Raw genomic sequence first — 27,836 nt, forward strand, 5'->3', positions numbered from 1 at the left:
AGAAACCTAACAGGTACCACCTTAACCAAGTGATTGAAGTTACTACCACCAGAAATACTCCATCTAATCATGAGAAAACATCACACCCAAAACTGAGAGACATTCTTCAGAATACCTGACCAAGTACTCTTCCAAAGAATCAAGGGCATGAAAAATATGGAAAGACTATGGAACTATTACAAAGGACTATCACAGAGGTCAGAGGAGACTAAGAAAATATGACAATTAAATACAATGTGGGATCCTGAAACAGAATAAGGACATTAATGAAAAAACTCATAAAATACGAAGTCTGTAGTTTAGTTAACAGTAATGTACCAACACTAATTTCTTAGTTTTGATAATTGTATCACAGTTGTGTAAGATAATAATATTAAGGAATAAATATATCAGAGCTCTTTGTAGCATCTTTGTAACTCTTCTGTAAGTGTAAAATTATTTCAACACAGAAGTAAATAATTTTTTTAACTTAAAAAAAATAAAAAACATGTGTATGTACATACACACACAGTTTTACAGTAAGGATTTTCTACACAAGAAATAAATCCTTAAGTCCAAAGGCAAAACTCTGATGTACAGGACTTCATAAAAAGGCAAAAATTTGGGGAGCTTGGGTGGCTCAATCAATTGAGCGTCTAACTCCTGATTTCTGCTCAGGTCATGATCTCACAATTTGTGGGATTGAGTCCCACTTGGGCTCTGCGCTGACAACATGAAGCCTGTTTGGGATTCTTGCTCTCCCTCTCTCTCTGCCATCCCCCTGCTTGTTCACACGCACACACACTCTTTCTCAAAATAAATAAACAAAAAAAATGGCAAAAATTTTACGTGGCAAAAATAACAAAGGTAAAATCAACAAAGATTAACACAAATATTCACACATGTGACAGACAAAAATGATACTTTCCTTACCATATATCTGTCAAATCAATAAAATAATATAATAAGAAATGGCAAAAATCATAAACTGACAATTCAGAAAGATGTTTAACTTTCCTCATAATAAAAGAAGTATAAAGTAAGGTAACATTTTTCACCTACCAGACTAGCAAAACTCTAAACATTTAATCACAAGATGTTGTTAGGAATGTAGGGAAATTGACACCTTCATATTTTACTATTAGTAGTAATAATTGGTAGTTCCTCTTAGGATACCCTTTGAATCAGTCATTACAGTTCTAGAGTTTTACACCCCACTAAAATATACTGGCACGTGTACATAATAATGTATATATAAGGAATTCATTCTGGCATTGTTATAATGTAAATTTAAAAACAATTTTTAATGTTCAATTAAAAATTCGCAAAAATTACACTACATCCAGACCGCCCCCCCCCCCAAAAATACTAAACAGCTCTTAAAGAATGAAGTAACTCTATGCTGACAGGTAACAATCACCAAGAAATACTGCTCAAGTACTGCCTTCCATTTTGCTATGGAAGCTATGAATTACGGATCCAAATTTGAGTCCCAGGAAGAATCCTGAGAGTTTACAACTGCCTATTCTGACTGCAGTTTTGGCTAAATAAGGTCTATTTCAACAAATGTTTATGAAGTGCATGCTTGGAAGTAGGCAACTTACTGTGGATTATGGCTAAGTCAGGAGTCTCTTAGAACTAACGGTCCCACTCTAAAAAATTATTTTTCAGCACTTCAGCAAAGGTAACTAGGAAAATATCGACCAAATTGCTAAGCTATGCTGCTTTATATTAGAGAATCAGAAAGGTATGTAAAGATGAAGACTGAGTGGCTGTTCCCAATAATGTCTTGGGACATTAAAGACACGTCTATTTTGGGGCACCTGATTGACTCAGTTGGCTAAGCCTCCAACTCTTGATTTCGGGTCAGGTCATGATCTCATAGTTCGTGGGTTTGAGCCCCACATCAGGCTCTGTGCTGACAGCCTGGAGCCTGCTTGGGATTCTCTCTTTATTCTAATTAATAAAACAGGACCTCAGAGAGAAGCTCCCAATGACACAGCAGTAGAGAAATGACCATAATGCATCATGCTTACCTGCCCTACATCGCCTGGAAGGCAATTCTGCTACTTGGTGCCATCGCTCTTCTTTAAAGTCATAGCATTCCACACTTCGGATAGCCTTTGGTGCTTGGCCCCCAACTACCACCATCAGCTGGAGGGCAGAAATGTAAGCATTTAAATAAACAACTATTGCATTTTGGGGGGATTTAAAATGTCTTACAAAGACATTGATGTGGAGAGTGTTAGGATGAAGATGGTGGGGTGAGCTGGGGAAAAACAACCACCTAATCAACACTTAATAAACATCAACAAAGGGGGCACATGTTAGAACTACAATTCTATTATCTAGCACATTTAGTCAAAAATAAGGATTTCAGAAACTAAAATAAGTTTCTGATCCTTCAAGCAAAAGCAGAATTAAAGCCAAAAAACAGCAGGCAGTCAGCACTGGCAAGGCTGCAGTACGTCATAGGGCTTGCTATAAACTAAACCCTGGCTTTGTAACGACCAGGGATTAGATCTCCACAATCCAGGAGTACAGATAGAAGTGAAATTTACGTTAGTGGGTAGGTGAGATGAAAAGGATGGTAAGGTATTAAAAGAAACATGGAAGAAGGTAGGGGAAAAAAAACCTATTGAAAAAGGGGGAATAATTGAATTGGGAGTTCACAAGAGAGCACACATTCCTGTATCTCAAATAGAGATGCCACACAAATAATGGAGATGCTAGAAATCATAATGAATGAATGTACAATAACCTAGTGCTGAGAATAAACAAGGTCTACAAATTTCTTCATTTCAACTGAATCCAACAACTATTTACTAAGTGCCTGTCATCTATCTATACTTGTCCAGAACTAAGCTAGGTGTTATACACATAAGAAATATAAGACATAGTCTCTACCTCCCAAGAGCTTATAGATCTCACTAAGGAGAAAAGACCCATGAAGTAATTCAAGAACAATATACATTTATTTATGACCAAAAAGGTATACGATTAGTATAGACATTAGTCACTACTGCTGATCAGAAAATGGAATGTTGCCATAATTTAATGAAAGCTTCCTGGAGGGAGTGGAACCTTGAGAGACAGATGGAATTTTGCAGTCACTGTGTTTGTCTTTTACTGAGTACAAAGGGGCACTTTTTGGCAACAATGGAAACACAGCTGTCAAATCAGAAGAACATAAAAGTTAATGATGTCACATATGGAAAACTTTAAAGAATGGCAAGGACCTTAGGGGAAAGTTGAAATGATGATAGGAGAAAATAGATGTTCAAAGGAAATAAAAAAATCAAAACAAACAGAAAGTGGAATGATTCATACATACAAAGAGGGGAGGTTTGCAACCTTGACTATGACCTACCTGTACTTAGAACTACAGAAAGACAGGTGCACAGAAAACAGGATTCCTTAGAGTAAATCCCAAGTTTCCAAAAAGAATCCTATTTTATTAACTGGAGAGTTTAAGGAATTTTAAAGGTTTTAAAAAGAAGACTGAGCATAGACCAATTACACGATTTTCTTCAGATGTGTCATTTTTCTAATGTTGATGTAAATAAATAAAAGGAAGAATTAACAAAGAAAATCCACGATATTCTCTCCACATATTACGGAAGAGGAAAGAACAGGGAAGAAGGCAAGGTTGTAAAATCATAGAGGTAGAATAGACAGAAAGATCAACACCATATCCAGGTGTTTGTATAAGATCAATCAGAATTTAAACTTCTAAACACTGTCTGGTAGTTAGGCAATAGCTAAGAGGCTTAGTTAACATCTCTGATAAAGATCAATCTAAAAAAATCTCCACACCTGAAAAACATAATCCAGTGAAGAAATGGGCAGAAGACGTGAATAGACACTTCTCTAAAGAAGACATTCAGATGGCCAACAGACACATGAAAAGATGCTCAACGTCGCTCCTCATCAGGGAAATACAAAGCAAAACCACACTCAGATACCACCTCACACAGGTCAGAGTGGCTAAAATGAACAAATCAGGAGACTATAGATGCTGGCGAGGATGTGGGGAAACGGGAACCCTCTTACACTGTTGGTGGGAATGCAAACTGGTGCAGCCGCTCTGGAAAACTGTGGAGGTTCCTCAGAAAATTAAAAATAGATCTACCCTATGACCCAGCAATAGCACTGCCAGGAATTGACCCAAGGGATACAGGAGTGCTGATGCATAGGGGCACTTGTACCCCAATGTTTATAGCAGCACTTTCAACAATAGCCAAATTATGGAAAGAGCCTAAATGTCCATCAACTGACAAATGGGTAAAGAAGATGTGGTTTATATATACAATGGAATACTACTTGGCAAGGAGAAAGAACGAAATCTGCCCATTTGTAGCAAAGGGGATGGAACTGGAGAGTATTATGCTAAGTGAAATAAGTCAAGCAGAGAAAGACAGATACCATATGTTTTCACTCATATGTGGATCCTGAGAAACTTAACAGAAGACCAGAGGGGAGGGAAAGGGAGTAAAAAAAAAAGTTACAGAGAGGAAAGGAGGCAAACCATAAGAGACTTTAAATATTGAGAACTGAGGGGTTGATGGGGGGTGGGGGAGAGGGGAAAGTGGGTGATGGGCATTGAGGAGGGCACCTGTTGGGATGAGCACTGGGTGTTGTATGGAAACCAATTTGACAATAAATTATACCTACTATCGATCTATCTATAGATAGATAGATATAGATATATATAGGAAATAAATCAAGCACATGTTGTTAATGTTCTAGAACAAGATTAAGTCTAAGTATAGTTATACATTTTGAAAACATTGTACTTCTCTATGCTTTGCTTACTTATTAAGGTGTTTGACATGTTCAAAAAAATTAACCAGGCTAATTTTTTAAGTCTATTCTAAATCATTTAGGGGGATTCCATTATTTTTATAATAAGAGTTGAAATATTTAAGGAAGATTAACTTATGAAGTTTATTGGCAATTATTTAATAAATCAAACATTTAAGAAAATGTAAAAAAAAGAATAAAAAGTTTATTATTATTATTATTTACAAACCTCTAGCTATTCTACCACTGTTCAATAGAAATGTGATATATATAATGTGCATATCATTGTAAATTTTCTAGCAGCCACATTAAAAAGCATTAAAAGAAAAAAAAAATTTCCAAAGGGAATATTTTTTTAAAAAACCTTGAGAAACAATATGGGTTTATTAGATTTCATGATTCTTAAACTTTGAATCTCATGTTTTCCATGCAGTAGTTCACTTTTGCGTATCAAAATAAGAATGGAAGAGAAAATGTACTACTGAGTACAGAGAATGCTAGTGTTATCTGTTCTGTACTCACCCAAGTAAAATGGGGTGAGGATTTAGGACTCCAGGAATCAGAGAGAACAGGGACAAAGAATGTATAATGGGAACACAAGAGAGCAAGGATATTTGTATGACATCAAGAGACTGCACTAATAACCACTATGCTACTAACCATCAAAAGAGGTGCTCATGACTCTAACACTCCAGTTATTTGTAAAAGACATTTGATATCATTTGAGAAACACCAAACTAATTATGCTACTGTAAAGAAATAGAAAACTGGGAACACTTTTGGTATGGAAAAATTAAATGTGACATATTTAAGGAAGACAAGGGGTAGGGAGTTAAAAAAATTCAAGTGACCATCCTAAAATGTAGATCGGTTAAACTTCATTTTTTTTCTTCACCTATTAAGTATTAGTTAGAAATTGCCTCCTGAAAACTCCAGTTTCATAATTTTCCAGTTGGAAATCTCAACACATATGCTGGGTAAAATACAGAAAAATAGATACACAGAACTAATGATAGCATTTGTTAAAAAAAACAGATTCCAAAGTGAAAAAGAAGCCACAAAGTATAGTAGCAAACAAACATAGTTTGTCACTATGATGTCCAAAGGCAAGAGTGCCTTACAAAATCCCAATACTGTTTACTGGAGATGCAAAACTAATGTCTGAGATATAAAAAGAATCATTCATGCAAATTTGTATGTATATATCAGAGCCTAATATAAAAAGTACTAAGTCACTGTCATGGTAGACATATTGCCAAAACATTACAAAAGTTTCCTTAGAACCACTACCGCATTTTGTCTGATTTTACTTATCATTACTATGAAATATGTAGGCATGAGAAATCAATCTTTGCTTCATTCTTACCTACTCAGAATTAATCTTGAATATAACCACTTGAAAACGCTGAAAGAGCATCCAACATAAGCACTTTTTCAAAAATATATGTAGATAAGTAAATTTTGAAAAGGGATCATGCAAATGCAAGGTCAAAGCAACAGTGGAGTTCACTACCATTTGCCATGTCTGCTGCCCCTCCTCCCTAGCCACCTGAGAAAGCAGAATGAAACAGAACCTTCATGGATGGTATACCAACCACACACACACAAAAAAAGCTAAAGAATTGAGAAATCCAAAAGTATAATAGATTGGAAGGGCCATTCCAAAGCCATAGCCAGAAAAGCCCAGAAACAATATAAACTGAACAGATAATCACAACTCTACAAAACAGAAAATAAAATACCCGATAAGATTTTACCAAGAACTCTTTAGAAAGTTTCCAAAAGTGACATGTTTATTCCAGAAATTAGAAGAGAGTTAGTTTTCACTCTAAAGGTCTTTGCAGGATAAAGATAGCAGTGCTAAAGATGCCAGAAGAGGGGATATACAAATATGAAATGTTTAAAAAAGTATTAAAGATAAAACAAACCAGAAGGAAGCTGACAAAACCAGCATAAAATAGTAATTTAAATGGGCTAAGACTATGAACGCTTATTATAATTTTTTTTAAGAACAAAAACTGACACCAAATAATATGGACAAATATGAAGTGATGAAGATTTATAAAGATGGCTATTTATAAAAGCAGGTAAAAGGGTATTTGGAAAATGTAAACATTTATAAAATCAGCAGACCCAGATGGCATGCATACTAAGATGTTAAGGGAACTAGCTAATGTACTTACTGAGCCACTTACAATTATTTTTGAAAAATCTTGGAGAACTGAGGAGAGATCAGAAAATTTAAAAACGGCAAATACCAATTCTCAAAACAGGGTAGGAAGTGAATGCCTTGTAAATACCTTCTAAGTGATAATAGTTCTGAGTAAAAATTTAGAATATTTTGAGAAAAGCATCCAAACCTCTAGGAGACGACAAAATGATAAGTAACACACAGAGGGATGTTAAAAAAAAAAAAAAAAAATCATGCCAAATTTGAGTCTATTTGATCCTGAATCTCACTGGACATTACAGGCCAAATTACTTATTTTTGGCTGAGATAAATTATCTCTGTTTAGATAATAAACATAATCATATGGACTGAAATTTTCTGCAAATGGGCTATGTCAGTGAGTGGGTATTTCTAGCAAGGTATCACCAGGGAGAGTGCTGAGGTTCATTCTAGATTAAAATGTTTACTAATGATCTAGAAAAAGGAGTAAATAGCATACTGGCAAAATACATAGTTGGTTCTAAATTGAGAACTGATGTTAACACTGGGCAGAACAGAAAAACAGTATCGATAAAGATGTGAAGCAATTAAAAATGTAGATTCCAAAAATAAAGCTTGAAAAAAACACTAAAAAACATTAAGTGAAAGAATTTAAAAGACATAATTTAATGGAAAGGATAGAGTGGTAACTAAAGATGATATATAAAAAAAACAATGGGTAACAGATTCTTATTTCTCAATCGATCATTGCCCCAAATGCATACAAGAGCTAAAAAATACATAAACAAAAGCATTACACTAAGCATTCTGATTAGACCCTACACAAAATGACACATAAAGTGCTGGTCTTCCAGTACTGTGAAGATGAAAAATGAGTACAAGAAATTGCAAACAGAGACAGAAATGAGGGGTTTTTCTGAAAGGAAAATTAAATCAGTGAAACATACATGGCTTCAACTAAAAAGATAAAGGTAGAATATGAACCTTGACACAAGGGAAATATGAACACTGGAGATCTGGGAGGACATATGGTGCACCTTGCACTGATGGCTACATAGGAAGTGTGAGTGCACCATCAAAGAGTATACAACAGGGAATAGGAAGGAAATGTACTGAACAGGCTATTCATCAGCTTTAACTCTAATATGTAATTCTGCAAAACTACTTGGTTTTCAATTATTATCTATATACACAGCTTCCAGAGAAATCTTTTTACCTACTCTGATTTTCCTTTCCACTCTAACTGAAGCTAATGAGACTCAGAAGGGAAAAAGATCAGTTGCCTTCTGTTCCAGAACAGTGACATCATGCAGTTTATAAAGATTAAACGAACCAAACAATCCCACCCTCTACAGACAAACCCAACAGGGAAGTTGAGTTATATACACTACAGTGAATTCCCAGGCACATAAAAATTCAGACGAGTAAAAGTATTAACAGCCTCACTATGGGCCTTTCAGATGAAATAATAAGTGTGAACAATAGATCCTACTTTGGGAAGGTTCATGGGTGTCCTCAGTCGGGTCCGGACACTCTTCATTAATATACGCTGCTCTGTCGGCAGCAAATGATACTTCATAGCTTCAATGAGGTAATCTTTGCAGGCACTGCTATTCTTGACCAATGCCTCCTCTTCAACCCTCTGTAAGAAGAGAGAAGACACACCCCATGAGGGGAACAACTATTTCATGATAAAACAGACAAAGCAACAGAGTAAAGAAGAGGGGAAAAAAGCAGTAACTATCCTCTCTGGTTCAGTCTTTCCCTTACAAAGGAACGTTTATAAATATCACCAAGAGAAAAATAAATGAAGCCCAAAAATGCTCAAGTATCTGGTGTGCAGAGAAAAACATACGTATGCAACAAAGAGAAGAACTACAATCAAAATTATATACCTCAACATCGGCTACAGAATAACCTTTAGATCATACTATATTTGCCTATTTCTTATCTTTAAACATCAAGCCAAAGAGTAAGAAAAGAATTTAGACAATGAGTTCTTCAGGTAGAGTAGGCAATACTAATAAGCTAAAGACAATTTTTCAAACACAAAAAGGCAAATAAAATATCCAGAAGAGGTACTCAAAATATTCTATAACAATGTGCCTACACCACAACTAAATCTTGTACCTGCTATTCCTGACCTCAAATGCAGGACAGGTTTTTCTGTTCATTTTCTTAATAGTGGAGTATCAATGATTATACAGATCACAATAAATAATGAGGCTTCAAGAAATCCTAAAATGCTCAGATTGAATCTCTTAATAAAGAAGGTTTCCTTGGATGGCTCCAATTATAAAAATGTTGAAATGTTCCAAGTAGGATACTAATAATAAAAAAATAAATTCAAAGTTGTTCATAGACTGCTAAAGATCCATTTATTTCTACTTATTTCAAATAGGCTGGTTTTCCTCACCTTAGAAACAAAGACAGAAACCCAGTGCATGCCACTATAATACTATGAAGTCGAATTCAATGGTATTTGGGTCGCATGTCAAAACTCCATTTCTGCAGGGCAATCAGAAGAAGCTATCAAAGGGAAAGCACAGAAGATGCAGAGCAGGAACACAGAGCCACAAGTGCATTTATTTATGTGTAAATGACCATAAATACTGCCTCAATAAGTTCTAGTATCTGCTTGCCCACATCAGAAGTGGGGAGAAGTAAATTTCCAAGAATGGGGAGTGGTCTAAGTAAAGGAGCAGCTGCCGAGGACTGCAGGTGCCTTTATCATTCTCTGTCCTGCGCCCTGTGGTCTGCATTCTGCAGGTGTTATCACCGTGTAACAGAGATCTCCATGCTGTCAGCCCAGTGACAAAGTGCTATGTGTATTCAGGTGTTGTGAATATGCTTTTACCTGAACTAAATATTCCCGAGGAAGCAAAGGTAACCGCACATGTTCCATCAGCCGTGCCATAAATTCCTGCCTTACATCCTTGTCATGGTTTACCCAAGCTATTACTGCTTCAAATACCTTGCAGAAAATGTGGGGAAAAGAAAATAAGTAATGAGTTATGTACCAAGGCATCTGAATAAAGTATGATGAAATTACATTTTATATACAATTCTTGCTAAGACATTCAAGTTTAATACATGGCTCAGGGGCACCTGGGTGGCTCAGTACTTAAAAAGTTATCCAATCTATTTCTTTTTTTTTTTTCATTTGACAGAAGTACTTTTTTTCCCCTGCTTTACTGAAATATAGTTGACAGATAACATTGTATAAGTTTAAAGTGTTCATTGATAGACTTCTACATTGTGAAATGATTGCCATCAAAGCTCTAGCTAACCCCTCCATCATGTCACATAATTACTTCTTTTTTTGTGGTGTGAACATTCAAGATCTATTCTCTTAGCAACTTTCAAGTATATAATGCAGTTTTATTAACTATAATCACCATACTATACATTCTCCAGAACTTATTCATCTTATAACGAGAAGTTTGTACCTCTTTGACCAACATCTCCCCATGTCTCTCATCCTCAACCCCATTTACCACCACTCTACTATGTTTCTGTGAGTTCAGTTTATTTAGATTCCACATATAAATGATACCATACAGTATTTGTCTTTCTCTGTCTTATTTCAATTAGCATAATGCCTTCAAGGTCCACACATGTTGTCACAAATGGCAGTATTTCCTCTTTTCTCATGTTGTCACAAATGGCAGTATTTTGGGGCGCCTGGGTGGCTCAGTCGGTTGAGTGTCCGGCTTCAGCTCAGGTCATGATCTCACAGTTTGTGAGTTCGAGCCCCGCATCGGGCTCTGTGCTGACGGCTCAGAGCCTGGAGCCTGCTTCCTATTCTGTGTCTCCCTCTCTCTCTGCTCCTCCCCCACTCATGCTCTGTCTCTTTTTCAAAAAAATAAACAAATGGCAGTATTTCCTCTTTTCTCATGGTTGAATAATATTCCTGTATATGTGTGTGTGTGTGATACTTCCTTATGCATTCATCCACTGAGGGACAATAGGCTGTTTCCAAATCTTGGCTATTATGAATAATGCTGCAATAAATCAATGCACATGCAAGTGCAGATGTCTCTTCAAGATTCTGTTTTCATTTTCTTTGGCTATATACCCAGAAGTGGCATTGTTGGATCACATGGTAGTTCTATTATTAATGTTGTAAGTACTTTTAGTACTTTTATGTATCTAGTATTTTTCATTTGGTATTAACTAAGCACTTAACCAAGTACATTATCTAATTTTCTTGAACTTAAGTGGTAGCTGTGATAATCAGATGATACGTGATCTAATTCACTGTTGATGACTTTTCTAAATTGAATTTGGTTCTATTTACTTGATTTAAATCTCAAGTCTCTTGCAATTCCTATCAAAATAACATCAGCATTCTTCACAGAGCTAGAACAAACAATCCTAACATTTCAATGGAACCAGAAAAGACCCCGAATAGCCAAAGCAATCTTGAAAAAGAAAACCAAAGCTGGAGGCATCACAATCCTTCAAGATGTATTACGAAGCTGTAATCATCAAGTCAGTAGGGTACTGGCATAAAAACACACTCAGATCAATGGAACAGAATAGAAAACCCAGAAATGGACCCACAAACGTATGGCCAACTAATCTTTGACAAAGCAGGAAAGAATATCCAATGAAATAAAGACTGTCTCTTCAGCAAATGGTACTGGGAAAACTGGACAGCGACATGCAGAAGAATGAACCTGGACCACTTTCTTCCACCATACACAAAAATAAACTCAAAATGGATGAAATACCCAAACATAAAATAGGAAGCCATCAAAACCCTCAAGGAGAGAGCAGGCAAAACCTCTTTGACCTTGGCCACAGGAACTTCTTACTCAACATGTCTCCGGAGGCAAGGGAAACAAAAGCAAAAATGAACTATTGGGACCTCGTCAAAATAAAAAGCTTCTGCACAGCAAAGGAAACAATCAGCAATAACTAAAAGGCAACCAACCGACAGGATGGGAGAAGATATTTGCAAATGACATATCAGATAAAGGGTTAGCATCCAAACTCTATAAAGAATTTATCAAACTCAATACCCACAAAACAAATAATCCAGTGAAGACATGTGTAAAAGACATGAATAGACACTTCTCCAAAGAAGACATCCAGATGCCCAACTGACACATGAAGAAATGCTCAACATCACTCTTCATCAGGAAAATACAAATCAAAACAATGAGATACCACCTCACACCTGTCAGAATGGCAAATATTTAACAACTGAGGCAATGACAGATGTTGGCAAGGATGCTGAGAAAGAGGATCTCTTTTGCACTGCTGGTGGGAATGCAAACTGGTATAGGCACTCTGGAAAACAGTATGGGGGTTCCTCAAAAAATTAAAAATAGAACTACCCTATGACCCAGCAATTGCACTACTAGGTATTTTTCCAAGGGATACAGGTATGCTGTTTTGAAGGGGCACATGCACCCCAATGTTTATAGCAGTGCTATTGACAGTAGTCAAAAGTTTGGAAAGAGCCCACATGTCCATCGATGGATGAATGGATAAAGAAGATGTGGTATATATATACTATGGAGTATTACTCGGCAATCAAAAAGAATGAAATTTTGCCATTTGTAACTACATGGATGGAACTAGAGGGTATTATGCTAAGCAAAATTAGTCACAGAAAGACAAATATCATAAGGCTTCATTCATATGAGGAATTTAAGATACAAAACAGATGAACATAAGGGAAGGGAAGCAAAAATAATATAAAAACAGGGAGGGGGACAAAATATAAGAGACTCTTAAATATAGAGAACAAACAAAGGGTTACTGTGGAGAGGTTGTTGGAGGGGGAGGATGGGCTAAATGGGTAAGGGGCATTAAGGAATCTACTCCTGAAATCATTGTTGCACTATATGCTAACTAATTTGGATGTAAATTAAAAACTAAATTAAAAAAATAAATTTCAAGTCTCTTTGGAATAAAGCACCCAAAATATTAAAGCAAAGTGATGTTGTGGGATGAAAATCGTATACCCTTATAAACAACTATTTTTGGCGTTTCTTTAGATTTACAAATAGATGTGGACCATACACTTCTAAACTGAGGGTCTGCAAAATAGATGAACTTTCTTTTCTCACAATGGAATATATTAAAATCTAATATTGGAATTTTTTCAAAAAATGAAATAAGGTCATTACAAACTAACAACATATACCTATGAGAAAGCTAATAAGTTAATATGAAGACAATAATTGACTACATAACTTCCTTCCAGACTGATGAACACATAATCAATAATTTTTAAAGTGTTGTATAGAAAATGCTTGATGATGATAGTTAAGTTGATTACCAGGAACAAAAAATATTTATTTTGATACAGGAAAAGAGCGAGAAATTAAAAATAATCTACATTATAATGAACATGCCTCCTTAATTCATTCGGTCAGCAAGCACCTACCAAGTACCTCTATGTGTTGGCTGCTAGAAATAGAGGATCCTGTAAATTCTATCTACTATTTCTCAGCTCTGCTTTCTCTTCACCTGTTTCTACCATCCTGAATCAGATCCAACTACTCACTGGTTTGACTTCAACATCCTATCTGTCCCTCACCCCATTTCTGGGGTTTTGTTCACTCGGCATATCACCACTGTGACAGGTGGTCTCCAAACTGGTCCCCTAATAAAGCACATCTCTCAGTATCCACATCTTATGCAGTAAACCTCCCACAGGGAATCTAAGCTGTCCCTGTGTAACCAAATATATATATATATATATATATATATATATATATATTGCAGATGCAGCACTGTGTGACTTCTCAAGCTGGGTCATAGGAAGCTTTTCTCTTTCATTATGGTCTCTTGAAATGCTCATTTCAGGGGAAGCCAGATGTCATGTAAGAAGTCTGATTACTTGAGGGGCACCTGGATGGCTCAGTCGGTTAAGTAGCCAACTCTTGATTTCAGCTCAGGTCATGATCTCATAGTCCTTTGAGTTCAAGCCCCATGTCAGACTCTGCACGGACAGCATGGAGTCTGCTCGGAATTCTCCCTCTCCCTCTCTCCCTGTCCCTCCCCTGTTGACTAATGCTCTCTCTCTTTCTCAAAATAAATAAACATTAAAAAAAAATAATAATAAGTCTGATTACTTAAAATCAATCACCATGCTATGAGGAACCCAAGCTAGCCACAGAGAAGGAGGGTAGGGAAGGGGAGGGAGAAAGAGGTCAGAGGAAAGGGAGATACCAACCAAACTTCAGCCCAGGAGCCAGATAAGTGAATGAAGAAGCCATCGTGGATATTCTGGATGGATGTCCAGATGGACTGAAACCCCAGCTATACAGCTAATTTGGTATCATGCTGGTATCTCCAGATACTCAAGCCAAGCCAGCTGAAGCCCCAGACACTACAGACTGTTCCTATATGCCCTGAATGAATTCTGCCCACAGAATTGTGAGCATAATAAAATGGTTATTGTTTTGTGTCACTACACTTTGCAGTGTCTTGTTATATAGCAGTGGAAAATCAAAACAACCTTCACGACATTTCTATAATATAGGTATTACCATGGCATTCTCCTACCATTTAAAACCCTTTAAAGGCTTTTTGTTGCAAGGATGACGTCAAGTTTCTTTAATACGGCTGAGAAGATATTTTATGTCATCTTCCCATCTTATCTCCCAGCATTCTGCCATACATATTCCAAACTCTAATCACAAAGAACCAACCTAATACAATTATTCTTTCATGCCTTTTTTACATTTATGTATTGTACCTCTTCCTGGAATGCCCTTCCCATTCCCACCCATCCCGACTTCCCTAGAAAACTCATAAACATTTTTAAAAACTTGGATCATAACTTTGAGAACAAGCTGATCTTGCTCCCATCCCTGGAATGATGTAATGTTCCTAAGTACCCTCTACAGCATTCTGTAGTCATCCATTTACCCCGCTGGTTGTCCCTCCAGTGGAGTAAAGAGTTCTATTTTGTTAGTATTGCCGTATCTGGGACTCCGTGATAGTGTCTGGTACAAAGTAGGCACTCAATATGCTTCTGTATGCGTCTGAATAGTGATGTTTTCCTCTCCCCTGTATTTCTAAAGTGCTAGGATTATACATCTAACAACCATTTACTGCATGTTTTTTCATATGGTATAGTAAATACGTCTTTTTGTGCCCAGGCAGGATGAATATCCTTGAGGAATAAAGCTAAATTTCATACAATTTTAAATGTAAAGCATCAAGGGGGGCGCCTGGGTGGCTGAGTTTGTTAAGCACCTGACTCTTGATTTCAGCTCAGGTCATAGTCTCACAGTTCGAGAGTTTGAATCCTGCATCAGACTCTGCACTGACAGTGCGGAGTCTGCTTGGAATTCTCTCTCTCCCTCTCTCTGCCCCTCCCCTGCTCGTGCGCGTGTGCTCTCTCTCTCAAAATAAATAACTAAAACATTAAAAAAAAAGTTAAATTTTTTTTTAATGTTTTATTTATTCTTGAGAGAGAGAGAGACAGAGCATGAGCGGTAGGGAGGCAGAGCAAGAGAGGGACACAGAATCAGAAGCAGGCTCCAGGCTCTGAGCTGTCAGCACAGAGCCCAGTGGAGGGCTTGAACTCACAATCCGTGAGATCATGACCTGAGCTGAAGTCAGATGCTCAACTGACTGAGCCCCTAGGCACCCCTTTAAAAAACGTTTTAAATGTGAAGCATCGAAAGAAAGAAAGTTTCACTTCCTTCAAACTCAGTATGTTCACAAGCTTTTGTGCCCTGATTCCCATAGGATACAACACCTATCCAAAGAATAAAACTCACTAAGAGAAGATTCTTCATCAATAGGAAAGGTACAGGTGGCTGACATAGGTAGCTCAAAATGTGGAGAGATGGGGGGCTACAACCAGACAAAGCAGTTGCACAGTGCTCTGGAAGGGAGGAGGGAAGCACTGGGACGGGCAGAGTATAAGTAGTAGGAGATCAGTCTAAAGAGCATGGTCACGAATGTTCAGTCTAGAACAAGCTAAACTGAACTTTATTAGCCCTGGTAACTTCCACCAACACACATGATGGTGAAATTACTTTGGTCTGAGAAATACTGCATTTAGATCACAATTTTTACAGACATCTAGCTGTGGGAAGAAACCTAGCACCCATAAGGGCTTATTTCAGTTTAATGTGTTCAAGCACTTGCTGTGGGGTCAAGTACAAAACTCTAATGTCTAGCAATTTAGGGAATTTCCTATGGAGTGAAGAAACACACCAATTTGCACAGATAATCAACAAGTTGACTGAGTTTTTAATACCTTACAGATCAAAGGTCACTGGCTATCACTACGCATATAGGATTACAAAGTTACAAAGCAAAGTGAAATAAAGAAAGGAAAAATATTACATCACTATATACTAGGAAAAAAATTTTTTCCTTACCTTCTCTTCTGAAGAAATGGTAAGTTTGTCGCTTGAGATTAAGCTGCACACTTGTTCAATGCCAAGATTGAGAAATTCTTCACTAAGGACAACATCTGCAAAATGCTGCTCTGTTTGGAGGTTAAAAATAAAATCCATTAACATCAACATTCTATTATCCAGCTTCAAGCTGCTTTAAAAAAGAAGAGGTTTTCCTAAATCTAACCTAGGAATGAGAAGAACAACTTACTTCCTCAAAGCAAGAACTAACAAAGCCCAAACAAACTCACCTGGGGAAGTGGTCTCTACTTGAATAACAAAGCAGAAGCATGAGCAGAAAGGCTGCCTTATCACATACTCAGCTGAATCACTTGTGTTTTATGTTGGTATTTTAAACATGTATTCCTTACACAGTAATAAGACTACCAGTATTTAAATCAGTAAAACCTTTTGATTACATAAATCAGAAAAATATATGGCATTATATACTAACACATTTGAATGTATTATGTAAAACATTAGAGGGTTCCAGAACATAATGGAGGAAGGATGGAAACCTGCTTTACTTGAAAACTTTAAACAAAGAAATTTTAAATGCCAGTTTGAATATATGACCATCATTTAAAAAACAGAATTGAGGGGCGCCTGGGTGGCGCAGTCGGTTAAGCGTCAGACTTCAGCCAGGTCACGATCTCGCGGTCCGTGAGTTCGAGCCCCGCGTCGGGCTCTGGGCTGATGGCTCAGAGCCTGGAGCCTGTTTCTGATTCTGTGTCTCCCTCTCTCTCTGCCCCTCCCCCGTTCATGCTCTGTCTCTCTCTGTCCCAAAAATAAATAAACGTTGAAAAAAATAAAAATAAAAAACAGAATTGATTTATAATATAGATAACTCTGGATTCTATGGCAGTTTATCTGGGGATGAAATCACACTATTTTTTACTTTCAACCCCTTTCCAAAAACTAGTAAAATTAGTAATTCTTAAAATACTAAAAAAACCTTTCTTTGATTTCAATGATAAAATATTCCCACTTCTCCAAAGGGGGCAAAAAAAACTATTAGTATAATCAATGACTTTACAACTTTAAGAATAAATCATCTACAAAGTAACCTTTCCTGAAACTCCAGCTCTCATTTATAAGACATGAGCTCACAAGGAAATGTGGCACTTTGGAGTCAGACACACCAAGGTTAAATCAGAGCTCTGTCACGTAGTAACTTGGAAAACCTTGGGCAAGTTATGTCATTTCTCTAAGCCTTGGTTTCCTCATCTATAAAAGGAGAATAATAATACCTTACGTAATAAGACTGCTGTGAGGATTAAATGAACTAAGCACCTAGCATTGTGGCACAGTAGAGAGTAAGGATTTAATAATATAGCTCTTAAGTGTATTATAATCCCTAAGTTCTAAGGTAAACCTAGGTATTTTCTAGGTCTTCACAATTAGCCATATTCTAATAGTAATTTTGTTAAAAGGCTTCCTTAGGTGAAATACTTATCTCAAATGTATTTCAACATACCACAGAAACGATTAGGTGGCTTCCCTTTCAGAAACACTTCAAAATCTGGATTTACATAAACCCTATAACTATTCACTTTACAAAAGATTCCTTACAAAATCACTTTAAAAATGATAAGCAGCTCTAGGATAATTATAAAATGATGTGGATTTACAAAAATCTGACACACAATTTTTTTCTGTTGGAAAAAGTTTATTTTACCTTTTTAATTTATTTTTTATTAGAGTTGACAATATTAATATTAGTTTCAGGTGTATAACAGTGATTCAACAATTCTATACATTATGCAGTACTCACCAAGGAAAGTATAGTTACCATCTGTCATCATGCAGTTATTACACTATTACTGAGTATATTTCCAATTTGAACTTTTCATCCCTTTGACTTATTTATTTTGTAACTGCAAGTTTGTACCTCTTAATCCCCTTCAACTATTTCACCCATCCATCTATCTTTTTACCTCTGGCAACCACCAGTTTGTTCTCTGTATTCAAGCGACTGTTTCCAGACTTATGTGTGTGGATTTTGTGTTTTTTAGATTCTGTATGTTAAGTGAAATCATATGGTTTTTGTTTTTCTCTGTCTGAGAAAGGTCCATCCATATTATTGCAAATGGCAAGATTTCACTCTTTTCCATGGCTGAGTCACATTCATTGTATCCATATACTACTTGTTCTTTATCCATTCATCTATCAATAGATACTTGGGCTACTTCCATATCTTGGCTATTGTAAATAGTGCTGCAATAATCATCGGGGGGGGGGGGGCATATAGTTTTGTTTTGCCACAATAAACCTAAGGTTGCATATATCTTTTCAAATTGGTGGTTCGTTTTCTTTAGGTAAATATCCAGCAGTGGAATTACTCGATCAAATAACATTTCTATCTTTAATTTTTGAGAAACCTCCCTACTGTTTTCCACAGTGGCTGCAACTATTTACATTCACACTAGCGTGCACTCAAAACACCTTTTCTCCACATCCTTGCCAACATTTGCGTTTCATTTCTTTTTTTTTTAATACTAGTCATTGTGACCGGTGTGAGACGATATCTCTTCATGGTTTTGATTTGTATTTCCCTGATGATTAGTGATGTTGAACAAGCACCTTTTTATGTGTCTGTTGGCTATCTGTATGCCTTCTTTGGAAAACTGCCTATTCAGGTCCTCTGTCCATTTTTAAAACAGATTATTTGGTTTTTTTGTTACAGAGTTGTAGGAGTTATTTTATTTATTTATTTATTTTGAGAGACAGAGAGAGAAAAAGAGAGAGACAGCAAGCAAGCAGGGGAGGGGCAGAGAGAGAGGAAGAGAGAGAATCCTAAGCAGGGTCTGCACCATCAACACAGAACCTGACACTGGGTTCGAACTCACAAACTGCGAGATCATAACCTGAGCTGCAGTCAGAAGTCAGACATTTAACTGACTGAGCCCCCAGGTGTTCCATGAGTTCTTTATATGTTTTTCATATTAACCCTTTATAGGATACAGTATTTGCCAACATCTTCTCCCATTCTGTAGGTTGCCATTCTTTTTTTTTTTTTTTTTTTTTTATGGTTTCTCTCACTGTGTAAATGTTTTTAGTTTGATGTAATTTTGGTATTTCATTTTTGCTTTTGTTTCTCCTTGTCTGAGAAGACATATCCAGAAAAACGTTGTGAAAGCTGATGTCAAGAGATTATTGTTTATGTTTTCTTTTAGGAGTTTTACGGTTTCAGGCCTTACATTTAGTTCTTTAATCCATTTTGAGTTTACTTTTGTGTATGGCTTAATGAAATTCCAGTTACACTCTTTTGCATGTAACTGTCCAGTTTTCCCAGCACCATTTATCAAAAAGACTATCTTTTCCCTAATGTATATTCTTGCCTCCTTTGTCATAGATTAATCGACCATGTTATTTTGGGGCTCTCAATTCTGTTCCATTGGCCTAAATGTCAATTTTTATGCCAGTACTGCCCTCTTTTGATTATTATACTTTTGTAATATAGTTTGAAATGAGAAAGTGTGATGCCTCCATTTTTGTTCTTTTTTTCCAGTCTGAAACCATAGTTTATTTTTAATGTAGCTAGAAATCCAATAACTGTATATTTTTAAGCAGAAAAAAACTCCTTTACTTTTCTTTCTTTCAGCATTGCTAGCATAAGAAAAAAAAACACTTCTGGTTTAGAAATGATACCGAGTTTCTATGAAAATGAAGGTACTTCGTATTTGTGGAAATTAAAGGCACAGGACACATTTTCAGAAGACCACAAATTTTACTTTTACCCCTTTACGGTAATATTTGAAATGTTAGAATGTACTTAGCTAATATATAATTAAGTAAATTAAATAAGGAACCCCAAAAGGAACTGGTCTTCTTGAGTTATTCACAGCACACATTAGAAATTTTTAGAGAGAACACACATTAACAACAACAACAAAAAACACTGACAAGCCCAAATGCAAGTTTATATGCTGAGTATTTTTAAAGGGTTTAAAAAGCATGTTAGCAGACAGCCTCTTCTCACTTATACAACAGATGCATTTCTATCTGCTTGTGCACAGCAAAGGGTGAGAACCTGAATCAACTTACTTATGACTTCAGAAATGTGCTATTTCAGAAATGTATTCCATGGAATTTTATTCACTGCTCCTATCACTGTCTCTTCAAATAAGCAAAGTACAGAGGCTTTTATCCCTTGAAACTGTTTTTAAACATCAGCACTTTAAATTGAAAGATAGGAGGAAACTTAGCAATTCCTGGTACCACGCCTGGACTTAGACTTAATAAATGTAAGAGGTGAAATGTGCAACAGAAAATCTATCATTTCTTTATTCTTGGAGGAGAAGGAGGGAGAAACAGGAGAGACGGAGGTATGGTGTAATATTTAAGAGCTGAATAGGAGCACAATGACTCATAATACCATCAACTCCACATTGAAGAACCATGGAACTCATCAATTTTATAATTCATGCTGGACCACAAGTTTGGTTCCCTTCTATGTATATCAATGAATTCAAACCTCACACTCTCCAAAGTATGAAGATGAATAATGTAAGATAAACTCCAACTATAACAGATATTTCCTAAGTAGAAGACTAAACACCAAAGGGAATCCCTCTTAGAGAGCCAAAGCATAAGAAACTCTTAAAAACTGAGAACTGAGGGTTGATGGGGGGTGGGAGAGAGGGGAGGGTGGGTGATGGGTATTGAGGAGGGCACCTTTTGGGATGAGCACTGGGTGTTGTATGGAAACCAATTTGACAATAAATTTCATATACTGAAAAACAAAAAAAAAAACAAAGGGAATCCCTCTTTCCAACATCTTTTGATATGGTAACATTTCACTGAGGGGGAAACCTAACACTTAACTATGAAATCTTTTGGTCAAGTAAGAAATTACAACTGCTTACATAATCGCTATATGTATTACATATTAAATTAAACCCAGCATTACCTATGCTTGCATAATTATGCTGTGAATGATGATAGCGGTGATGATGCCACCAAAAAAAAGGACTACTTTTAACCCCAAAAAAGAGTAAGGGTGGGCAGCGGGGGAGGGGAGGTGACAACAAGTAGAAAGCACACAAAGAGATGGGCATTTTCTGACCAGGAAAGGTCATTCTAAACACAGAAATCTAAAAAGAAAAGTATTCCCCTGTGTGGAAATAGTGTGAAACACTTATTTTCTGTATCAGACAAGAACACAACTAAGAAATCCAACCCTACTGCAGCATTATAAAAATCATGCCCTTGGGGCGCCTGGGTGGCGCAGTCGGTTAAGCGTCCGACTTCAGCCAGGTCACGATCTCGCGGTCCGTGAGTTCGAGCCCCGCGTCGGGCTCTGGGTTGATGGCTCAGAGCCTGGAGCCTGTTTCCGATTCTGTGTCTCCCTCTCTCTCTGACCCTCCCCTGTTCATGCTGTCTCTCTCTGTCCCAAAAATAAATAAACATTGGAAAAAAAAAAATAAAAAATAAAAAATAAAAAAATAAAAATCATGCCCTCACCAGTGTAAGCGTAAATGCATCTGCACAAGGGCAACGCCACATAAAAGGAGCAAGGTTGCTGCTGTTCTGCCAGTACTTCCGGCCCCTACCCAGGTCCTACTGCAATACTGGTGGTCCCAATGATTTTATTGAAATAAATCATGTTTAAAAAATAAAGCACTTAAAAAGACAAGTCAAAATGCCTCAGTAATCATATATCCAACTCAAACTGCATCTATTTAAATGTTATATTTGCCTCCTGCTAATAAACCTCTATTTCACTCAAGCTGAGCAGTAAATCTTCCATACTGAAAAGTATCTTCCTTGCCCAATTAACCCAAAGGGAAAAAACTGAAATCATTAGTAAAGAAAAATGTAGGGGTTAACACACCCTTTTAATATGTTTTAAAATATTTTTAAGGTTGAAAAAGTGTTTAAAGTTTGTCATTCCCAGTAGGAAATCATTATCTGAATGAACCCCCTAATGGCAAGCCACTGTAAAATGTTTCAGTTGCATGCGAGGCAGAAGGGTAGGGATTATCTTCACAGCACCCCAGCTTTCTCCATGAGAAGGTCAGAGGGACGCTGACTCCTTCTCCTCCAGGGTTTGTATTATTGCAACATCCAATAGGTGGTCTACATTGCTTTTCCTTCAGCAAGGGCTTTATTTGTCAGAAGGGCATTATGCCTGACCTCCAAATTTGGCTGATGATTTACCCATGAGATTCATAACATTTGGGTTGCTCTGATATCCAAACATATTTGCTGGGTTCTGGGCCACATCCTGGAAGGCCACCATAACTTCTGGATATTGCATGGCTTCTGGGTCATTGAGAATTTCATGGAGCCCAGGCATTCCTGCCATTCCAGGCATTCCTTGAGGAAAATTACCTGGCATTAAGAAGAAAGTTATCTGGGAAAGAGCCATAGTGAGCTCCTGATTGTCCTCTGGCTTCTTCCTCCCTCTGGGCTCTCTCATGTTCTTCCAGAGCCTTCTTAACCCTTTCTATTCTTTCTTTGATCTCTTGCTCTTTCAGTTTTTGCTCACACTTTGTTCGATATTCAGCAAGTTTCTGGGCCCTTGGTTGAACTTCTTTTAGCATTGCACTAGCATCTTCATCATAATCCAGTTTACAAGTAAGGGCAAGATTATGTAGTCCAGAAGTCTGTGGTGCTTTCCCTCACCACTTGTAAGGCTGAGCTGAATCAGGATTTATTTCAATAGCTCTATCACAGTCTCGGATGGCAGCATTTGGCTTCTGTAATTTGATGAAGACACTGGCTCTCTTGGCATACAGAACAGCCAAGCGAGGATTCAGCTTGATGCCATCTGTGAACAAGTCAGTGGCTTTCTGTAGTTCACCATCATTCAGAGCATCAATGGCAGCCACTGTTCTATCATTTGCCTGATCCATCATTTCCTCAGTTATCTCTATATTTTCATCCCCCATTTCTTGAGGGGCATCAGTATCCGGTTCAATCACACCACCATTGTCAATTTCTAGATCATTTTCCTCACTTGAAGGTTCATCTGTCTTTGTTTTTCTCTGCCTTCTCACTGTGTTTTCTTCCTTGCTATGGTCTTCTCATTTAGTTTTATGGGTAGCAGGTGCTCCACTCACTCATGGAAAACATATTTCCTCAGTGTGTAGAACCCTCGGGTCCTGCTTACACATTTTCACAAAGGCCCCAAAGCTTCCTCACTTTGCGGGGTCCATGGTCCAAAGGTGGCAGGCAGTGGGCACGACTAAGGTTGTGGCTGATTCCAGGTGTGGGTACTAGCTCTGCATGACCATGTGGAAGGAAGCTGTTCTTCTTTCTTAAGAAGGATTGCTTTGGCTATTTGGAGTCCTTTGTGATTCCATAATATTTTTAGGAATTTTTTTTTTCTATTTGTTGAACAATACCACTGGCATTCTGATACGGACTGTACTGAATCTATAGGTAGCTTTGGATGGTATGGACATTTTGATAATATTAATTCTTCTGATTCATGAACACAGGATGTCATTCCATTTATTTGTATCTTTTTCAATTTTTTTCATCTAAGTCTTGCAGTTTTCAATGTACAGATCTTTCACCTCTTTGGTTAAATTTATTCCTAAGTATTTTGTTGTTTTTGATGCTATTACAAACGAGATTGTTTATCTGTTTTTCAGATATTTCATTGTTAGCATACAGAAAGTCAAGTTTGCGTGTTGATTTTGTATCACATAACTTCACTGAATTTGTTGATTAGTTCTAAGGTTTTTTTTTTTTGATGGAATCTTAGGATTTTCTATATATATGAGATCATATCATCTGCAAAGACAATTTTACTTCTTCATTTCCAATTCAATGCCTGTTATTTCTCTCTCTTGCCTGATTGCTTGGCTAGGACTTCCAGTACTATGGTGAATAGAAGTGGTAAGAGTGGGCATCCTTGTCTTGTTCCTGATCTTGAAGGAAACCTTTTCCGCTCTTTCACTGCTGAGTATGATGTTAGCTATGTGTTTGTCATACATGACCTTTACTATATTAAGGTTTAATATATTAAGGTATGCTCCTTCTATACCTAATTTGTTGAGAGTTTGTCTCATGGAAGGATGCTGTATTTTGTCAAATACTTTTTCAGCATCTGAGATGATCACATAATTTTTATCCTTCATTCTATTCATGTGTTGTACCACATGTATTGATTTGCAGATGTTGAACTATGTTTGAATCCTCTGGATAAATCTCATTTGATCATGATGTATGATTCTTCTAATGAGCTGTTGAAATCAGTTTGCTAATATTTCAATGGGAACTTTTGCATCTATATTCATCAGTGATATCGGGCTACAGCTTTCTCATTCTCTGGAAGAACATGAGAGCGCCCAGAGGAAGGAAAAAGCCAGAGGACAATCAGGAGCTCACTATGGCTCTTTCCCAGGTGGCTTTCCTCAGAATGCCTGGAAGAACAGGAATGCCTGGGCTCAATGAAATTCTCAGACAGTATTCTCAGATAATGTCCTTATCTGGCTTTGGTAGTTTTAACCCTTGCAAAATGAGTTTGGGAATATTCCCTCCTCTTCTATGTTTTGGAAGAATTGGAGGATTAGTGTTAATTCTTTAAATGTTTGATAGCATTCATCAGTGAAGCCATATGGTCATGGACTTTTCTTTTGGGGAGTTTTTGATTACTGATTTGTCTTTGATTTTTGACTGCTTTATTATAATGTGTCTTGAAGAAAATTTCTTTGATTTTGTTTGGTGTCCTACAAAAGCTTCGTGAACTTAAATTAAATATCCAAATCTTCATCCAGATTCGGGTAGTTCTCAGCCATTATTTCTTTAAATAAACTTTCTGCCCCTTCTCCCTTTCTTCTCCTTCTCAACTACAGTGATTCACCAGTTGGTCCTTTTGATGGTCTCTCATAGATCATGTATTCTTGCATTCTTTTTCCCTTATTCTCCTCAGACTAGTTTCAAACTTCCTGTCTTCAATTTCATGGATTCTTTCTTCTGCTTGATCAAGTCTGTTGTTGTTGCTCTCCACTGCATTTTTCATTTCATTCACTGAATTCTTCAGCTCCAAAACTTTTTTTTATGATTTCTTTTTGTTAAACTTTTCATTTTATTCATGTATTGTTTTCCTGAAATCACTGAATTATCTGTGTTTTCTTGTAGCTCATTGAGTTTTCTTAAAACAGCTACTTTGATAGGGGCGCCTGGGTGGCGCAGTCGGTTAAGCATCCGACTTCAGCCAGGTCACGATCTCGCGGTCCGTGAGTTCGAGCCCCGCGTCGGGCTCTGGGCTGATGGCTCGGAGCCTGGAGCCTGTTTCCGATTCTGTGTCTCCCTCTCTCTCTGCCTGCACCTCCCCCATTCATGCTCTGTCTCTCTCTGTCCCAAAAATAAATAAACGTTGAAAAAAAAAATTAAAAAAAAAAAAAAAAACAGCTACTTTGAATTCTTTATCAGGAAAATCACAGATCTCAATGTTTTTGGGTTTGGTTATGGGAAGATTGCTATAATCTTTTGGCGGTGTCACGTTATCTTGATTTTTCATGCTTCTTGGCGTTGTGTGCTGCTGTCTTTACATCTGAAGTAGCAATCATCTCCTCCAATCTTTACTGGAGTAATACCTTCCTTCAGCCCTGCTGAAGTAGCAATCATCTCCTCCAATCTTTACTGGAGTAATACCTTCCTTCAGCCCTGCTAGAGATTCTGAGGATAATCTTAAAAGCAAAAAAGGGAGGGGGGGGGCCCTTGTAACACACAAGGGAGTTCCCATAAGGCTATCAAGGAGATTTCTCAGCAAAAACCGTATGGGCTAGGAGAGAGTGGGATGATCTATTCAAGGTGCTAAGAGAAAACAAACACAAAAAAACTGCCAACCAAGAATATTTGGCAAAGTTGTCCTTCATAAATGTAGGAGAAATACTTTCCCAGATAAAAAAGCTAAGGTAATTCACCATCACTACATCACTAGACCTGCCTTAGTAATGCTGATAGGGGTGCCTGGGTGGCTCAGTCAGTTAGTTGAGTGTCCGACTTTGACTCAGGTCATGATCTTGTAGTTCGTGAGTTAAAGCTTTGCATCAGGCTCTGTGCTGACAGCTCGGAGCCTAGAGTCTGCTTCAGATTCTGTGTCTCTCTCTCTCTCTTTGCCCACCCTACCCTCCGATTGTGCGTTCTCTCTCTCTCTCTCTCTCTCTCTCCCTCTCCCAAAAATAAATAAACTTTAAAAAAAAGAAATGTTGACAGGAGTTCAGCAAGCTGAAATGAAAAGATCCTAATTATTAGTAATATGAAAACAAATGGAAATATGCAACACTTTGTTCATGGATAGATACAGAATATTTGTTGTTGGGGGTGGTGGGGCAAAAACAAGGGATGTCCTATGCCACTGTGATAAAAAAAAAAAATGTTTCAGGGGCACCTGGGTGGCTCAGTGGGTTAAGCATCTGACTCTTAATTTTGGCTCACAGCATGATGCCGCAGTGTGTGGGTTTGAGCCCTGCATCAGTCTCTGCACTGACAGTGTGGAGCCTGATTGAGATTTTCTCTCTCTCTCTCTCTCCCTGCCCCTCACCTGCTTGTGCTCTTTCTTTCAAATTAAACTTAAAAAAAAAAAAAAAAGGTTTTTAATCATATGAAAACATTAATGATTAAAATTTTTAAAACAAAAACAAAAAAAAAAAAACCCAAAATATTCCCAAACTAGGCCTAGTTTTCTTCCCCAATAAGAAATAAAAGCATTGCTATAGACAATCGATGTATTTTACTGTCTTGACTTCAGTGGACAAATGCTGTCCTAAGAAAAAAACAATTGCTTACCCTCCTCATCCTGGGCCACTGCCCCACTTTGCTGGCCTTTATGCCAAACTTCTTTAGGGCAGATCTTAATAATGAAGCCTCTGTATTTTGATTCACACTCACGTCTTTATCTGTTGTAACACAGCCTTTGGCCCATCCTTCTTCCCCTGAATTTGTTCTTTGGAAGTCCTTTTCTTGAGATTAAAACTTCTCAACCCCTGCACAGTGTTTAACCCTAAGGTCACTCTTTCCCAGTTTGGATTCTATTAATACTTTTTTGAAAAAAATTTTTAAAAGATTTTATTTTTTTAAGTAATCTCTATACCCAACATGTGAGTTCAAGCCTGAACTCATAACCCCAAGAACAAGAGTCACGTGCTCTACAAACTGCGCCAGCCAGGTGCCCCTCTAATCTTTCTGATCACTCAGTCTGTCTCCTTCAGCTCCCTAAAACTGGGTATTACTTACAGTTCTGACTGCCCTGAGCCCTCTTTTCATTCTCTGCTTCTTCTCCCTTAAGTATCTCATCCACATTTTTGTGTCCCAGTTATCTCTAACTAGCACTCCAGTATGATTGCTCCCAGATCCAACCTCTCTCCCCAAACTCAATATTTGAATTTCCAGCTGTTAGTCTCCACATGATCTCCATCATGGCTCTTTTAAACAGACAGATCCACCCCTTACTGTGTACCCAGCAATACACATAAGCAGTCCTCTAAAACCCTCACTTTATTCACCACTTTAGGCCACTTACAATGGCCTGCTTTGAGCTGTAC

The 27,836-nt window shown here is 37.4% G+C and overlaps 1 protein-coding gene and 1 pseudogene across 4 annotated transcripts in view; both read right to left on the bottom strand.

Moving 5' to 3' along the window:
• The window catches only part of KLHL2 (kelch like family member 2), a 119,392-nt gene that overhangs the window by 12,002 nt on the left and 79,554 nt on the right, over positions 1 to 27,836 (bottom strand). For all 4 annotated transcript variants that reach the window (XM_045463800.1, XM_045463785.1, XM_045463793.1 and 1 more), the window contains 4 exons: positions 16,315 to 16,424; positions 9,810 to 9,926; positions 8,445 to 8,594; positions 2,016 to 2,133 (listed from right to left, as the gene is read on the bottom strand). In XM_045463800.1, coding sequence (XP_045319756.1) covers positions 2,016 to 2,133; positions 8,445 to 8,594; positions 9,810 to 9,926; positions 16,315 to 16,424 — 495 coding nt within the window. The remainder of the gene's footprint in view (positions 1 to 2,015; positions 2,134 to 8,444; positions 8,595 to 9,809; positions 9,927 to 16,314; positions 16,425 to 27,836) is intronic.
• Positions 21,907 to 24,425, bottom strand: LOC123583805 (annotated as a pseudogene).

This window comes from Leopardus geoffroyi, chromosome B1, assembly GCF_018350155.1.
Source record: "Leopardus geoffroyi isolate Oge1 chromosome B1, O.geoffroyi_Oge1_pat1.0, whole genome shotgun sequence".
Lineage (NCBI taxonomy): Eukaryota > Metazoa > Chordata > Mammalia > Carnivora > Felidae > Leopardus > Leopardus geoffroyi.